General features: G+C 35.3%; 1 protein-coding gene across 10 annotated transcripts in view; it reads left to right on the top strand.

The window, feature by feature from the left end:
- Nucleotides 1–17,793, top strand: part of ADGRB3 (adhesion G protein-coupled receptor B3) — a 453,017-nt gene that overhangs the window by 190,588 nt on the left and 244,636 nt on the right. For all 10 annotated transcript variants that reach the window (XM_050316306.1, XM_050316311.1, XM_050316301.1 and 7 more), the window contains 5 exons: nt 2,275–2,439; nt 6,073–6,237; nt 7,296–7,460; nt 13,733–13,834; nt 14,366–14,472. In XM_050316306.1, coding sequence (XP_050172263.1) covers nt 2,275–2,439; nt 6,073–6,237; nt 7,296–7,460; nt 13,733–13,834; nt 14,366–14,472 — 704 coding nt within the window. The remainder of the gene's footprint in view (nt 1–2,274; nt 2,440–6,072; nt 6,238–7,295; nt 7,461–13,732; nt 13,835–14,365; nt 14,473–17,793) is intronic.

The following is a 17,793-nucleotide window of genomic DNA, read 5'->3' as shown; positions in this document are numbered from 1 at the left end:
ATCTTTAAAGAGCACCTCAGCACTTGTTTTTATTATTTTTAAAGAAAGACAACTAACTTAGAATATTTTGACAGCATAAAATTAAAATCCCAAATTAAACAATAGACCTTAACTTACGTGTACTCTGCAAAACCTCATGCTGTGTCTACATAGTGTCAAGACCTTTCTAAATTAGTATTTTTCTAGAGAATTTGGATTATTTTTGTTTTTTGAAGTTTTATGCTTTTTGAAATTCTTTTTGCATCCGAACATCTTAATCAACATTTGTGGTATTAACGAGATGAAATGATATCATTGTTATTATAGGCTACTGTTTGGAATCTGGTCTGACAAATTAGTTTCTCATTAATTTTTCACATTTGATAAAAATTGGGAATCTTAGAGATAAGTTTGGATTTGAAATCTAATACTTCACCAATGAGAAAAAAAATCTTTAGATCATATAGCTGAATCAGCATAGCTGTCAGAATATAGTGTCTGTCGAGAACAGGTGAACCTTAAAGGGTTACATGCACATATAGTCATCGATTTACTAGTTTTAGAAGAGCTAGGCTTTCTGGTTTTGACCAAAATGTCACAGTTAGTCAAGGTTTCTAAACTGACTAGATCAAAATCTGTCATTTTAACATTAATTTGGACTCTTCCTGAGATTTTTTTTGTTTCAGTGGTGTTTTTTTGTTTTTTGTTTTTTTTTTTTTAATAATATAATGCAGAAGGATGTGATATTTAGAATAAGATAATTTTAATAAAGCTAGCCACATAGGACGTGGTTCTTTCTGACCACTTGTATGTGACCAACCAAAAACCTTTCATTGATTGAGCTGTTATTCAGTGGGTTAAAATCTTCCCTGAATAAAGCTTGACATTTTCTGTCAGGTACAATTTCTCAGAAGTTAGCTAACAAACTTTTTATCTCAACATAGCATCTGAAATGACAATTTTTCTTACTTTTAATGAAAGGCAGTAGAACTTACCTACTTTCAGAATTCCCCTTGATCTTACTGATGAATTTGTGATAATATGGCAGGGAGCTGAGTGTCCTTCTGCAGCCTTGTAACTGAATTTCACCTCGGGAAATGTTATTCTGATCCCTACAAGAAAAGGGTTGTATTTGTAGAAACTGGGCAGGTGATACATGCCTTCAGGGCAAAGGAAACCTATATAAGAGAAGTTCTTTCACAGTGATGAAAAAAAGTGAGGACAAACCACAAAATCTATTTCTTCTGTAATGCTGTGATTTTTTTTTTTACAGTATTTTTCAGTTTGTAGAGAACTGTCTTACCAATGCATGTAAGAAATTGTTTTACCAGTACGTGCTTAACTCTATATTGTATTAGATAACTTTCTGAGAACGTAACTCCAATTTTTTTCTCTCAAGGCATTGCATATGGTATGTAAGCTCACATGGATATTGTATATTAGTTTCTCCTAGGGTTGAATATACTTAAGGGAGAGAAAGATCCATATTCTATGATTCTTTATATTAATTTTATGAAATATTTGTATATAAAAATATTGGTGTATGTTTGCAATTTATTGTGTACTCTGAAGGTATCTGGAGTTTGTTGAGTGAACATTTTTCTAAGAGTGATACTTGTATTACTGTGTCTGTTAAATCAATGAATATGTTCATGTAAGGAAATAGCACATATCTTTTTTTGCTGATGTGGTCTGGGAATTTTTGAGGAATATAATGAAGCATGTGTGCTGCTATATTTCCACCAGCATTTAAACAATTGAAAAAATTGTAAGATAACTGCCCCAATTTATGATGGGGACAGAGTAATAAATTATGTGATAATTCCTATGGTTTCAAAAGACAGCTTTAGTTTTGATGGCTTATAGTTTTTAGAAAATGTTGTGCAACATTGCCCTGTTGCAGAAAGCATATGCCTGATTTTCACAAAGACTAGTCTCCTGAAAATCAGGGCTATTAAACATGTCGAATAAGGCACCAAAGATGTCATAACTATTCAAAAGGGAAGTCATCTTTCTTAAAAGAGTGAATGAACAGAAACTGTGAAAGTGAGATTAGTTTAAAGATTTGAGAAAATGTTTCAAAATCAAATATGTTTTAGAGAAAATATGCCTTTTAAATTGAAATTATCTAAGGTTTCAAAAGTATTTATTTTCTGTTGATAAAGTTTACCTATGTACTGATTTCCTTGAAGTTGGCAAAATAATTCCCATTTAAAATATTGATCTTGTTTATTTTCAAATCCTTCTGTTACTTATGTGTCTGTTTCTGGTTAAAATCTGTCTGGTTTGTTGCAGTACATGGCGTTTGGGAGGAATGGTCACCTTGGAGTTTGTGTTCATTCACATGTGGTCGAGGCCAAAGAACTAGGACAAGGTCATGTATACCTCCCCAGTATGGGGGAAGATCATGTGATGGACCTGAAACACAACACAAACCTTGCAATATTGCACTCTGCCCTGGTGAGCTCATATAACAACTCTCTGCTTTGTTACAGTGCATTTTATGTGGGTTGTTTGTGATTTCTTTCATAGCTCTTTGCACAGAGGAAAAAAAACCCACATTGTCCAAAGTGAGTAGCTGGGTAACATTGTTCATAATTATGGCTGGGATTAAAGTATATAATCAGGATGGTAATTCTGTTCGACATACTACACAAGCAAATAATTTTTAGTTTCTTTGAGGTACTGTTTCTGTAGGGCACAGTATTTTGTGTAGAAAATCTTGATTCAGGATGGGTCTTGGAGAACCAAAAGGCAAAAAACTTCCTGAATATGGCTTAAAGGGAAATATTCAGAGGTCACACAGTTTTTGCCCACCATATCTGTTTGAATTGTTTGCTTAGAGGTTTACTGTAATTTCAAAGACTATCACTAACCAAATAAAAAATGAATAGGCTTCATGTTAAATCTTCCACCCACTAAAACTGAAACTAACTTTAAAAAATCATATGTTCTTTCAGAATTGATTTTTACTTTTTTTGTCTGTAGGTTATAATTAATTTAGACCTCATTTTTCTAAATGTGTGTGTACATATATATATATATAATATCTGAATATTACAAGGATCATCGAGTCCAAACTTTAGCCCTGCATAGGACCATCCCCAGGAGTCACACCATGTGCCTGAAAGTATCATCCAAACGCTTATTGAACTCTGTCAGGCTTGGTGCTGTGACCACTTCCTTGGGGAGCCTGTTCCAGTGCCCAACCACCCTCTGGGTGAAGAACCTTTTTATTCTAATATCCAACCTAAGCCTCCACTGACTCACCTTCAGGCAGTTCCTGTGAGTCCTGTCACTAGTCACCTCAGCAAAGAGATCAGTGCCCGCCCCTCCTCTTCCCCTCATGAGGAAGTTGTAACTGCAATAAGGTCTCTCCTCAGTCTCCTCTTCTCTAGGCTGAACAGACTAAGTGGCTTCAAGGCCCTTTACCATCTTCCTTGCCCTCCTTTGGACATTCTCTAATAGCTTATATAATATATATAATATATATTAATATATCAAATAATATTTTATAGTTATTGAACTGATTGCAATACTTGGGTATTAAAAATTTTTCAGATACAGTAATGTGAGAAATTTCTTTCATGAGTTCTGTCTGACAGTGTTGAAGGTTGCCCATGTAGTGGATCTGTTGAATATCCAAAGTTCACAACACTGCTGCAAATAGATTCTCCATGACCAGCACTCTTCCTGGAAAAGATTCATTAGCAAAGGGTTGTTTGATGATTTGAAAACTGAAATGAAGGAAAAAATGGAACTTAGTTCTTCACAGAATTAATACTAAATTTAATAGACTTTTATGAAACCTGAACCTTGCTTTTCTTCTGGTCAGTAAAGCATACTCTTTACTTTAGGACAAAATCTGTGGAAAAGTCTTAGTATTGAATGCAGCTGCAAAAACTTTGAATTAATACAGTTTTTGGCCGAATTGACAGCTGTGCAATTTTGCATGTGTGTACACAAAGTAACTAACATAATATATGAGAATGAAGCAGAGTTGTCAACAAGAAAACTGACAAATTAAACAGGAGAGAAGAAATTAATGCATTCAGTTCACTTCAGTATTACATAGAAACACAAAAGATATTATGACTAATCTGTCAAAATAAACAATTTGAGAATTCTGGAGTTTGAACAGTTATTTGTACCTAAATGACTTTTAGAGGAAGTTATATACTGTTATATTTAAAAGTATCACTTTTAATCTTTTTTCGATGTTAGATGCAATTTGCACATTCAACTTTATAAGGGAATCTTCATCTTGAATTCTTTATTTTTTAATGATATTTCTGAAACAGAAAACTCAGATGGTATTTGCTTCTAAAGATAAAGGGAGATGTATGAAATATATATGAGAAGCCACAGAATGAGTTTTCTCCAAAGACAGTATAATAATTGATTCGAACTTTCCTACCCTAAATAATACTATGTAGCCATGAATAAAACTGAAGAGGACGCATTGAAATGTAATTTCCTCAATGTTTTCCTCTTCATGTATAGCTTTTATGATTAATGAGTGGAGCCAGCTTCCATGTTTGAAAAGATTTCCATTTTCTGCAGAATAAATTATCAGAGCTCAACTTTGTAGCTTCAGAAGCATCTGCACTGAGAAGTGATTCACAATAAAGCATTACATATAATATTTAATATAGAACTTTGGGCAAAAACCTCAAAAACTCTCCGAGTCACTGTTTGCTGAGATTCTTGGCATTAGAGATACAGACAGTATCTTTGAAATGTTCTGTGGTTCATGTCTGACAATAGTAAAATAGTTCACCTCCATACTTCACTGAAGAGTGGCGCACCCATACAGAACAGTATGTTTAAAAACTAACTGAAAAATTCTGCTTCCTGCTTTTATTAACACCTTCAACTCAGGGAGCTGCTATTCGAACCTTCCTTTAGAAGAATCCTGAAACCAGGGATTGGCAAGTGCTCCAAGTGAAGTTTCTCATTTTCAGCAGTGGTGCTTTTATAGCACTAGTAGTTTTAAAACCAGGTTTTGAAGGATGAGTATTATTCAAAATTGTATTAAAACCTACATATTGAGTTTATATTGGGTAACTGCAAGGGAAATTAGGAACTGATCATTGCTGAAGTCTATATGGATACAGGATTCTGAATTAGCACAATTAGTCATGAATCGTTCCATAATGCTTACCTGTTTCAAACATGCTGTCTAGTCGTATTATGTATTATAAACCATATAATTTTTCATTTGTATGGAATCTTAGTTGGGATACATTTTTTATTATCTTGGTTATTAATATTTTCATTTACCCCAAGAATCTGCCTGATACACAAAAGTAAAAATAACAGTCATTAGCCTTTACTCAGGAGACTATGCATCCACACTCAAATGCATGGGCTAATGCAAATTACTAAATACAGAACTGGTCATCGTATCCATATTGTTTAGACATTTAACTTGCCAGATTCAGAAAGAAGATTGCCTGATATGCGAATACACAACAGCAGACCCAATAAGGAAGGCAGGCTGTTTCTGTCCTCCTACATTTTCCTCAAAAGAATGTTGAAGAACTGAGATCATTTACCTTATAGGAGGGATGAACGATAAAGGTATATTCAGCATTGTAAGTATAAAGAAGAGAGACTGTGAGGCAAAGTGGTAACTCCTGTTTTCCTTTTCCTATTCAATTAAAGGCACCTAGTTTCATGGTCAGGACCAATAATCTTATAAGGTGACTCATCTGAACTATCGCTGCAACTCTAATAAATCACTTCAAAGGGCTAAGAGTTTACAGCATACAAGACTGGCCCTCACTTTTGCCTAAAAAGACCGGTCTTTTTTATAAGACCTTCTTTTTCATAAGGCACTTCAAAATGTGTGTGACTAAATTCATTATTTGTCCTTTGTTATATTAGTGTACAATTAGAGGAAAGGCAATGTTCTTTACTTGAAGAAAAAGGAAAACAGTCTTTAATTCTTTTATAGGAGCTCATAATGTCAGTTTCTGTATTTGATTGCGGTAAGAAACCAGCTTGGGCCCAACCTGAGGGGCTGTGGTCACCTGCCTGGCTCGGGTGGTAACTGTGCTGTGTCCATCTCTTTTGTGCCCACCGCGGCAGTGGACGGACAGTGGCAGGAGTGGAGCTCGTGGAGCCAGTGCTCAGTGACCTGCTCCAATGGCACCCAGCAGCGCAGCCGGCAGTGCACGGCGGCAGCGCACGGCGGCTCCGAGTGCAGAGGGCCCTGGGCCGAGAGCCGCGAGTGCTACAACCCCGAGTGCACGGGTGAGTACGGAGCGGGTCCAGCCCAGGACAGCGGGCACATGACCGGCTTGGCTGGGTGGGCTGCACGGGGCAGAGCAGGCACCCCCAGAGGGAGGCTAAAACTCAAGAGGTCATAAACTGAAACACAAGAAATTTCACCTCAGCATGAGGAAGAACTTCTTCATGTTGAGGGTGGCAGAGCACTGGAACAGGCTGCCAAGGGAGGTCATGGAGCCTCCCGCTCTGGAGACGTTCAAAACCCACCTGGATGTGTTCCAGTGTAACCTGTTCTAGGTGACCCTGCCTTGGCAGGGGTTTGGAGACTAGATGATGTCCAGAGGTCCCTTCCAACCCTCACTATTCTGTTGTGATTCTCTGAGGTCTGGGTCCTCACTCTTATTTATTTGATGAGATGAAAAGCTAAAGAATTCACCTTGAAAGGCTGCATGACAGGCTGCACATGCTGCTTTTGGGTTTATCGCTGTTTAAAGGACATTCAGCAGTTTTAGGCAGAGTAGTTTGAAGCCGAAAAAACTCAAATTTTTCATGAGTCTAGAAAGTGAATGTATATGAACTGATTTGCTTTTGCGCTGAAACTACTTCGTGATCTTCTGACAGTACAAAAGCAGCCTTTCAGGTTGTGTAGATTATGTGTGTACTTACCTTTAAGCCTCATTTTCTCTGTCAGAGCATGTAAAAATCAAGATCTTGGAATATCACATTCAAAAATGTTTTTATTTAGTTTTTTAAGTGCGCATTGTAAATGTGTGCCATTACTGTACAAAAGCACTATACAAGTAAATTAAAAAAAAAGAATGTCAGTTTTGCAGACCAAGTGAAAATTAATGTGTGTCAGTTCTTTTTATTCTATCTTGAGATGCCAGTCATTTAGACAATTATCACATATTTAGGAGACAAGTAGAGACTTCCTCATCTTTCATGAGCCCACATGTACCACTTCTGTCACTGTTAGTTATATCTGTAGGGGCTTTCTTTTCTTACCCAAGTAAAGAACAACTTATATATTCTCCTTTATGACTTTAATCCTGTCACTACTTGAATTATATTTTTCCAAACAGCAAATGGCCAGTGGAACCAATGGGGCCATTGGAGTGGCTGTTCCAAATCCTGTGATGGTGGCTGGGAGAGGCGGATAAGGATCTGTCAAGGTGCTGCTGTGACTGGACAACAGTGTGAAGGAACTGGAGAGGAAGTTAGACGGTGCAGTGAACAGAGGTGTCCTGGTGAGATGAAAATATAATCACTGTTTTTATTTACACTACAGTGTGGCTTACTTTAATGGATATCTTGAGGAGAGACAAGATCAATGTCCATAGAACAATAGCTGTAAAGAGCCGTATCTGGTCTTGCTTTAGACAAGTCACTGATGTTTTTCTCAGTAGTGTTTATCTAGCTAGGTGTAAAATTATCCCAATTGGATATATGAGCATTGCATCACGTTTTAAATAAAGCACAATACCATAGTAAAAAACTTATCAAAAATATTTTATTTCCTAGGAATACCTATAGTATTTGGAATGCCAAAGATTTGCTACAGAAATTCTCTTTGAATGCACTATTTCTGAGAATACCAGAGCTGTTTGTGTAAATCATGGAGTGTAAATCATGGAATTCCTGTTATCCAGTGTACAGGTGACATCTTTGTAATACATATGAGGTAAATTCCACTGCAGTAAAAATAGGGGAAAAAGTCAGCCTTACCATATTGTAGAGAATGAACGAATACATGAGCAACATTTTCTAAAAAGGAAACTAATTTAAAAGGAAAAATTACATATTTCCTGTTTTAATATAATGCCTAAATATATTACTTTGCAGCACTTTTTCTTTGCCTTCCCAATAGATTTAAGTCTTTGTCACTGAAAGCTAATAAAAGTGTAGTTTTGAGCTTCTTAAAAAATGATGAAAAAAGAATAACTGTTGAATCAAGTATTATTTATTGGTCAAGACGCATTGTCCTAAAGTAAAAGAATGCATTATTGGATAGGTGAAAGATAACAAAATAAGGTGTAAGTAGGGTAAGATGTTCTAGCCATTCGCTTGGGAAATTATGTGATCTGAACTACAAGCCAAGAAGAAGCAAAAAATCAGTCTAGGGATTTAACTTTTGGACATTTCACTTAAACGGCAGAGATGCTTTGTGTCAGGAAATGAGAAACATATCAGATGTGAATTTTATGTTATCAAGCCCATATTTTCATGGGTAGCATGTTTATCCCTTGATAACCATCAAAAAAAAGTTTTCAAGATATTTTCAGTACAGTAGAACAACAAATCACATTGCACTTGAAGAACAACAAAAAGTCTATTTGTAGTTATAAAGTTAAAACCCTATATTGTAGACGTTAACCAAATTTAACTTGCTTTTTAAATGATGTCTTTAATTTTAATAAAACTTTTATTATTTGAAAAGCAGTACAAAACTGAATTTGTGTTGAATTCCTAAAAAAATTGTAATTTGCATAGGTAATGCAGACTTCCTCTATAAAACCACAAAAGTAATAGATTAATAGGAATCTTCTCAATAAGCAGATGTTCAGATGATCCAGCTTCTGCTTATAAAACCAGTCTTGAAATAATTAGCATTTTTATATACAAAAGTAAAACCATGTTACTACAGTCCAATTTTCAAAGGTTGCCACCTGGTGTTAATAAAATATTTTACAGATATATTTACAAATCAAATGCACACAGACTTTTATTTGCCATTTGGTAAGTTTATTTATTTACTTTATTAATTCTGGATTAAAATCAGTGTGCTTATAGAAACCATAACCTAAATCACCTTTTAACAAGCTATGCTTGTGCAGATGATTGTACATGAATAACAGATTTCATTTATCTGCATCTAGACTGACATTTACTAAAGTGTCTCAGATTTAAATGGAGACAGTGGGTAATTTACCAAAATTTTATAAAACTGTGTACTGATTTACACTGTGTAAAGACCAAGCAAAACTGGAAAATACTGTACAGAGACATTTGTTCAAAATATAAGCAAATTTCATTATTTTTCTGATTTTCTTCGTTAGCCCTAAAATATCTCCAAAAAGCTATTTTCTTTCCAATGGTTTCTTTTTCTGTGTAAACCACTGACAACATGAGGAACTAACGTTTAATTTTTTTTCTTGTATTAGCATTGCTTTACATAAGACCAGATCCTCAGCTCTGTAAACCTGTGTAACATTTTTGTAAAGGGGATGAAGCTGCACCTTCTTTTATCCCCCAGGGGTCTATAGACTTAGAAAAAGTTATATTATATCTGACTTTAAACTGTGGAAGCAAAAGTAGAATAAAGCCTTTTTCTAGTACAGTGGCCGACCTTAATAAGATGCTATGAAACAGAGCTGTTTACTGACTGAAAATCTTGACTGGACACTTTGTAGTTTGTGTTCTGCATTATCTGAACATTATGCAAGGTTTTCTTCGTAGTTTCTAAGTGATTCTTTTCAAATGGTTTGGGCAGGGACTGAACTACATTTGTAGAAGCTGAATATAAGCAGCATTAAGGAAGGGAGACTCAGAACTATCGTCTGAACATTGGTTTCTCAAACAGCTTGGTATCTGGACAGATTTTGAGTATCTTTCTTTGTGATTTGTTTTTATTCACAGTTATAAATTTTAAACCTGGCTTTTTCCTTCCATTTTGTAATATTCTGGGAATGAAAAATAAATATATGGAGATATTTTGGTTTCAGTCATTTGTCCTTTGTTGCATTCCAAATGTTGAAAGTTGAATTTCAGTCTAGTAGGTCGGCAGTACTCTGCACTCAAAGTATTTTTCTGTGAAGGATAACTTTGGAAAATTGGAAACAAATCAGAGAAAATAAAAAAACCTTCTAGGTTTGGTAAGTGGCTAGTCACTCAGGAGTCACTGCAGAAAACTTACACAACATGAATGAACACTAGGTCTGTCCCACAAGAGTAATGAAGACAGCTAGGTAAAAAAAGAAATTGCAGTTGACATATGATAAGGTATTACATGGCAAGTTGATCAGAAACTTTTAGAAGAACATGTAGGAGAAATGAGGTAATTTCCATCAAAAACTAAGAGATATGAGAGTGAAGAACAAAGTACAGCATTATTCAGGATAGAAAACTTCTGTAGATTTATTTTTATAAAAATAGGACCATGTTTTTATGACAGTTTTAAGAATATATTAGGTTCCAGTAATAGAGTATTGGTTTCCAGAAATACTTAATTCCATAACAGTTAAACCTGTAGTGACTCTATATATGTTTCCAATATTAATCCTTTACCCAGATTTTACTCAAAAGAGATTTTTCTCATAACCATATTGTCAGTGTTAGGAAACCTAATACAGGAACTGTTCAGATCAAAATATTACTGAAAACAATGCTAGACTATCTTGCTTGTTAACAAAAAGATAACAGAGCACAACTGCTACTAAAGATTAGCTAATGATTTCCTACTGAAGCTAGAAGTTTTCTTCAGAGCAATACTAGTTAGATAAGATAGAATATGAAAAAGTAGAAGATTCAAATAATTGGCAACAGCTAAATAATAAAATTAAACCTTTTTGTTTTGTTTTGTCTCTGATTACAACATTGTTCTTTTAAGACATTCAAAAGCATTTTTTCTGTTGCCTTTGTTTAAGATAATATTGCCTGTGGCCTTGAACTGGAATTCGCAAGAGGAGCTGTAGTTCTACCAACATCTGAGCTACTGTGTGCCTTAGGCTAACTTGCTGCACCCTCATATTACCCTTTTCTGCCTAGGTAGATGGTAAACTCTGTGGTTGTGCATCACTTGCTATGTCTGTGTGCAGTACAGAGCTTCCACAGATTCCAAGTGAGTCAATTGCCTCTTGGAGATGCACATCCTCTCTCCAGTAATGTCAGAAGACTGTGCTTCTGGACCTTTGACTTTGTTGAATGTGCTTAGGTGGGATGAATCCAGGCCTATAATTACAGGGATAATGATATTGTGGTAAATTTGAGTACATGCTCTGTGTGGGAAGATATTGCTGAAACACATCATCAGTGAAAGAGATCTGCTTTTTATTTGACAATTACTTCAAATTTACCTCAGCATTTGCTGTTTGCTTCTAAATTTTATCAGTGCTCTGTGATTTTGTACAGCAAAATCACATTGTCTGTGGGTGTGTTATGAAATAATTGTGCCATAGTAACAGAAATACTTGAACTGGTCTGAGCAGAGCCAGCAGGGTCAGCAATGCTTTTTAATTCAGATATGATAACACTCCAGTGTGACTATGTCTTCATGAGCAACATGGGTTGGAGCCTCACAGATGCTTTAATGTGGGTGGATGTCTGATGAGTAAGCTCTGTCAGATATGCTTTAGCTTTGGGAAGAACTGGTTCATATTTTTTATGCTCAGCGTTGCTTGATCCAGGATATTTTTAAAAGGCATTGAAAAGCCAAGGGTCATCCAGGGACCAGGAAAACTTCTTTACCTGGGCTAAGTGATACCAAGTTGCTCCCACACCTCTTTCCTGGTAACTCTGGGTCTTGGGAGTGCTTTTTACTTTGAACACAACACACAGGTCCACAGTTTATCTCTGGCACTAGCCTGAAGTTGAAATATAATCTTGAATTCTGAAAGCTGTAATGCAAAAGCACACTAGTACCTTTCCAAGTAGATGAGAAATCTCTGATATTACCTGTGACTTGCTAACACAAAAGAGAAAATATACTGTATATGTGTGCATATAGATGAATATTTTTTTTTTTTTTTGAAAAAAAACCCAAGACACATTTAGCATTTATTATGTGTAAAAAAGTAAGAGTTTTAGTTCTGAGAATCAACACCTAAATGTTGTTTAGTGAACACAACATGTTTGTAATGGTCACAGCTGCATGATAAATATACCTCTCAAAGAGCTCTAAGCCCTGGCAAATTTATGTAATTTATAATATTACCTCCTTATTATGCTAATTTACACTCCCTAAAACATAACATTTCTTTTGTTTATAAGGTCATAATAGAATGGTAATTGCATTTGCTTATGTCACCAGATGGCTTATGTTTATCAAAATCTGGCTTTTCACATTGTAACACTGTCCTGATGCATTCACTCTTTGGGCATATCCAAAGCAGGGCTGGTATTCTAGATTATGAACATAACTGACTTTCTTTGGGTTTTGCCATTAATGGATCTCTTGCTTTTTTAGTGGCACCAACTGTCTTGATTTACGATTCAGGAATGCTGATGATGAGGCAAATTTAGCAAGCGATTTTTCTGCCCAACTGTGATTCATATTAGTATTACTGAGCCATCTGCTAGGTATTCTTTGTCCTCTACAAAGAGAGGATACAGCTTTGTGCAAAAGTCTACTCACTTCCCTTGCTCACACTTCCATCAGCAGAAGTACAAAACAGGGAAGATGGACAATTTTATGGGTTAGATAATGGGATGGGCAAAATCTGTAGTCTGTCCCTGCCTCTGCTAGAGATTTCCCATGCAACCATGGGTGAATCATTGAATTGCTTTCTGCCTTATCACACCATCTGCTAGACCGAATTTCCCTTCTCTTTTCTTTTTCTTGCTTTGTAACCACTTTGCTGTGATACAGTGGGATTACATATTTTTCCAGGAATACATATATTAATAATAATAAACAATTCTTGGCTTTTGTCTGATGAACTGGGAAGGAATTAGATTTCAGTAACTAGCATGTCAGTGCTGTAAGCTGTGAAACTACTTCAGTCAGAGGTTTTCTGTTAATTCAGTTTACTCAGAAATCATAAACTGGAATCTACAGTAAAATACGAAGAGAAAAGGAATCTGTACTTTTGACCATATGAAAATAAAACATGAAGAATTTGCTGAAGCTTTTTTCCCCCATACAATTCTGTTACTACAAAATTGAGACAATATTTTCTCCCTTTAAATGGTATTGTGATAAGCAGTAAAAGGTTATTTTGTTTTATAGCCACTCAGTCCCACAATATTGACTATACTTGCTTAATTACCAACTTGTGCTGAAACACATTTCAAAGAAATAACCTGTTTTTTGGTCTTTGGAATATAGAGCTCTCATTTAGCACCTTTAACACATTTAATGTTTCAACTGTGGTTTCAGAACTGATTCTTTCACATACAGATTCAATTTTAGAAAAATATTTACAAATTTTAGTGTAAGATAAGCATCATAGCTTATCATATTTTAAGTATCATCATCTTCTGATAGATGCTTAAGGTTATTGATCAAAATAGAGCAACAAAGAAAGATTCAAACCTATTAACATTGCAGCTACAACCAAAAGAGTGCTTGTTTTCTGGAGAAAATAATGGCACAGGTTGTATAAAGTAAATACCATCACAAAGACAGATATACAAAAATGTCAGGGTTCTCATTTTTGCATTTTTTTTTAACTTCAAACTTAAAACTAAACCAAATTATGTTAGCATACACATCTCAGGAAAAAATGGGGTAACTTGTATTTCTGATATAAAATATCTGTTTTATGTTAATGTTTCTATTTAAATTCTCATTTATAAATGACAGCGCCTTATGAAATATGTCCTGAAGATTATTTAATGTCAATGGTGTGGAAAAGGACCCCAGCTGGGGACATGGCATTCAATCGATGTCCTCTCAATGCCACAGGTACAGTACTGCTTCGAAATTTTATGATGACAAAAAAGAGGAGTAATATTTTGCATTGTGTCTTAGACAAATCATTAATAGACTCATGTAAAAATGCATATATGTGAATATATCTATATAAACTCCACATATTTACTTATTCATATGCATGCACATATAAGCACGTACGTATACTGTCTCTTATAGCTTACATGTATGCATGGGATATATATATGTATAAAACATACATATATGCATTATATTCAGAGCAAAAAAGCTGAGGAAAAATCAATTTGACTGGACCTACCAGGCAAAATGATAAATAAGAAGCGAAACATGAAAAATTTTAAGAAAACAATGATAAAAAGTGATCAAGTAAACACTGAAATGTTATTTGGTATCTTACACTAATCTCTATATACTGATGATCATTACATGAGATTGTTTCTGTGTGTGGTTTTAAAATAGCATGAAATATACTTTAAATAAGGTTCATTCTTGCCAATATCTCTGACTTATACAAATATTTTCTGTCTTCTTTGTCTCTTACAGGCACCACTAGCAGACGCTGCTCTCTCAGTGTTCATGGAGTGGCCTTTTGGGAACATCCAAGCTTTGCTAGATGCATATCAAATGAGTACAGACACTTGCAGCATTCAGTAGGTGCAAAGCCAGCTTTAGTACTTGCTCTGTTTATTCATTACTAATCATTGGTGTGCAAAAAAACCTTATTTACTCTTAGATTTCTGATAAGAAATGCCAAGAGGAAAATAGGCATGAGAAATAATAATTTATATTAATGGATATTATTTGGATCTTGTATATTGCTGATGTTTGTGAAATAACCTTTGTCTTACTGTAGAAGTGGAAAAATGAATCAGCGTCCCTTCTTTCATGTCCCCTGTGTGAAATTTTTGTAGGGGCAATTTTTTCAGAGGTAAGACATATTTTGATTTATTAGAAAATGAGATATGAATAAATAAGATTTTTTGGAAGAGTGACTCGCTGAGAATTTTATAATACCATGAATTCTTTAATTGCAGATTAAGAAGCCAGGAATGATATTTCTTTTTGCTATCAAATTTAGAACTTCGCCTTTGAATGTAACAATAGGAAATGATTATAGGGTAAAGCTATTGCATTGTCTTGAAAAAATAAAGTAACTGTAGATGAAGGATTATTATGTGGTGTTTTAAAGTATGCCTAAAGAAAAGTTTCTTTGCTAAGCATATGCATTATACGTTTATCTACTGCCAAAATATGTTTATATGCACAGATGTAATACATTGGGAATTAGAAATATACCACCATGGTATATGCTAGGTGTATTGATTACACTCTACTTCCATAGCCAAAGCGTTCAACCAGGTTAATAGTATAGTGGGAAATGTGCCTTTGAACTTTCTCATGGACAATGGTTTTTGCTTGCATGATATATTGTACTGACACTCTTATTACTCTGACTCCTTTTCCAAAGGCCACTGCTCCATTTATCATTCAGCAGAGGGACACTAATTCAGCCCTGTGCTTCATAAATTCCCAAGCTCTCAACCAAGTGCAGCATTTCTGTAACATGTTTAAAAATCTTTGGTGGTTTAAAGAGCAGTAATCTGGCTGTCATCCCTCAAATCTGGATTGCTACTTAGAGAAGATTTTGATTAATTCCTTTGAGCTGCATTTCTGTTTCATTAGATCTAACTTATTTGTGGCCTAGGATCCAGTTTCAGGGAAGGCCAAAGCAAGAATAATTTTTAAAACAAGACAGAATAGATTGTCAAAGCAATTTTCCCTACTACATAGAAACTTTTCTATTTTATACAGCTTTCTGCTTGTTTGTCTTTCCTCTTACTGTTCATGCTCAAAAAACACATTGAGTTGGCTGTAACTGTTTTGCATTTAATATTTCTGGTATTTTATTTCTTTTGCAACAGCTGAGTATGTTATACCTAAGCTAGTTTTAAACTCAAACAGTGGGAAATACTGTTTCATGCTATATAGTGGTTTGACTTAACTGGCTAACTTTTGGTGAGGCACTGATAGTTTTTAAAGAACTGCAAGTCTGCCTGGCAGGAAGGGGACATTGTTGAACAAAGGAAGGCATTTCTAACCCAGATCAGATTTATATTTTTGTCTATATTTCCTTATTCAAAATATTAAATATTAATAGACCACACTGTGAAATGTTCTTTTAAAAATAGGTAAAGCTTCTTTAAAATTACACAAGCACCTAAACATACCTTAATGCTGCACAAAATTTCAGTCCAGCTTATATGTATACAAATTAAAGGAGAAAAGTGGATTTCTTTTACACTTGGGAGCTGTTCAAAAAGAAAACTGGCCTATCTTACATCTTACTCCTTCTCAAAGTGAACAACACAGCATATTTAAAGAATCAGAGAAAACAGAGGTAACGACCTCTAAGGTCATCGCCCTGCAAATGTAGGCTTGTCCCCCCACGATACATATGTCAGTTCCATAAATCCCTGAAAATAGGGCTTTATAAGGAAGCTGCTGACAGACGGTGTTGCTATAATAAATATGTGTGCTTATGAAAGCATTTATGAGACGCCTTAGTGTGCTTAATTTACCAATAAAATTATTTTACTAACTCAGACCAGGAGTTGGGGGTTGTCACTCAGTTCTGTGAGTATTCCCATAAAATCTGAGTCTGAGCTGAATTCCTTTCATTTATTATCTGAAATACATAAAAGTAGGTCTTCAAAAAGTGATGTTTCTGAAGTTGATTTAAAGCAGTTGATTTGTGTGCATATAATAGTTAATACATTAAAGCACAGAATACAGACAGGTGCCTGTCTCTTTGCCCTCCAAACAAGCCACACATGATCCAGAACCAGTCCAGAAATCATGTAGTAGAATTCACATGATGCTATGCTTAAGAAAATATTCTATAAAGAGAAGTGTTTCATATGATAGAAGCCAGAAAATACCAATTTGGCAACAGTCCCTGCTAACCTGGCTACACAGGTGCTGGACTGGAAGCTTACAGTTACTCTAGTAAATAAAACTAAACAGAGTGACTGCCCAAGCTTAAAAACTGTCCTTGTAGTCATCTACACTGTTTAACTGTGTGTCTGTTAGCATGCTCCCTGACATCATTTAAGACCATAACAGTGATCACTCTCCCAAACAATGCCTACCATACTTAAGAGGATAGCATAGCAGAGAGAGCGTTGTCAGCAGGCAATAAAAGCATAGGTTTCTGGGACAGAGGAGGGATAAAGAGTTTAACTTGAGGGAACCAGAATTCTTTGCTATATATAGTGTAGAATTTTACCACATAACCACAGGTAATTGACCCCTGAAGACTGTTTCCTTATTCTGTGGAACTACAGTACGTTCACTGCCTCATGCACAAAGCTTTTATTTTTACAATTTTTTCTGTTACTCACCTGGAAGTGACATGGGACAAAATTTCACCCTTAATAAGCAGTATTAAAGTAGCAGAAACCCAGCTAGTGCACTACATCTTTTTTTTTGTTGTTGGGGAACTGAGTGAGACCAATTAAGCAGGAAATTTATGTCCAGTCTTCTGAGTTAGTGGTCTAGCCACTTTTCCATCTTAGTGTTCCTACCTCTCCATAGGACAGCACGGAAAATACCTGGCATGATAAAAATGTAACTACAGGGCCTCTGAAGAGGCTTATCCACTTGAACACGATGAAATAGTAAGGAAAATGGTTTGACTTGTGAAGATCTGCAGTTAGTTTACATCTTTCGAGGGCACGGCGCCCTACGCAATTCATGTGTAGGAGCCTGAGTAAAAGCAGTTAATAGAATGATGCACTTCAGCTATGCCACAAATGTACAGCCTGCACTTCTGTTAGTTTATTTTACCTTGTGCACTATGGAATACAGGTTCCTTTTGAAACTCAGGATGACAATTAGATCTCTTTGACTAATGGAACCAATTAGTCATGAATAATTTATCCAACATTTGGTACAAATCAGTCATCAAATGA

The sequence above is a fragment of the Myiozetetes cayanensis genome, unplaced genomic scaffold (assembly GCF_022539395.1).
Source record: "Myiozetetes cayanensis isolate MyiCay16 unplaced genomic scaffold, myiCay2020 scf2-11, whole genome shotgun sequence".
Lineage (NCBI taxonomy): Eukaryota > Metazoa > Chordata > Aves > Passeriformes > Tyrannidae > Myiozetetes > Myiozetetes cayanensis.
Note: the sequence above shows the minus strand (reverse complement) of the source record. Positions and strands in the feature narration are given on the sequence as shown.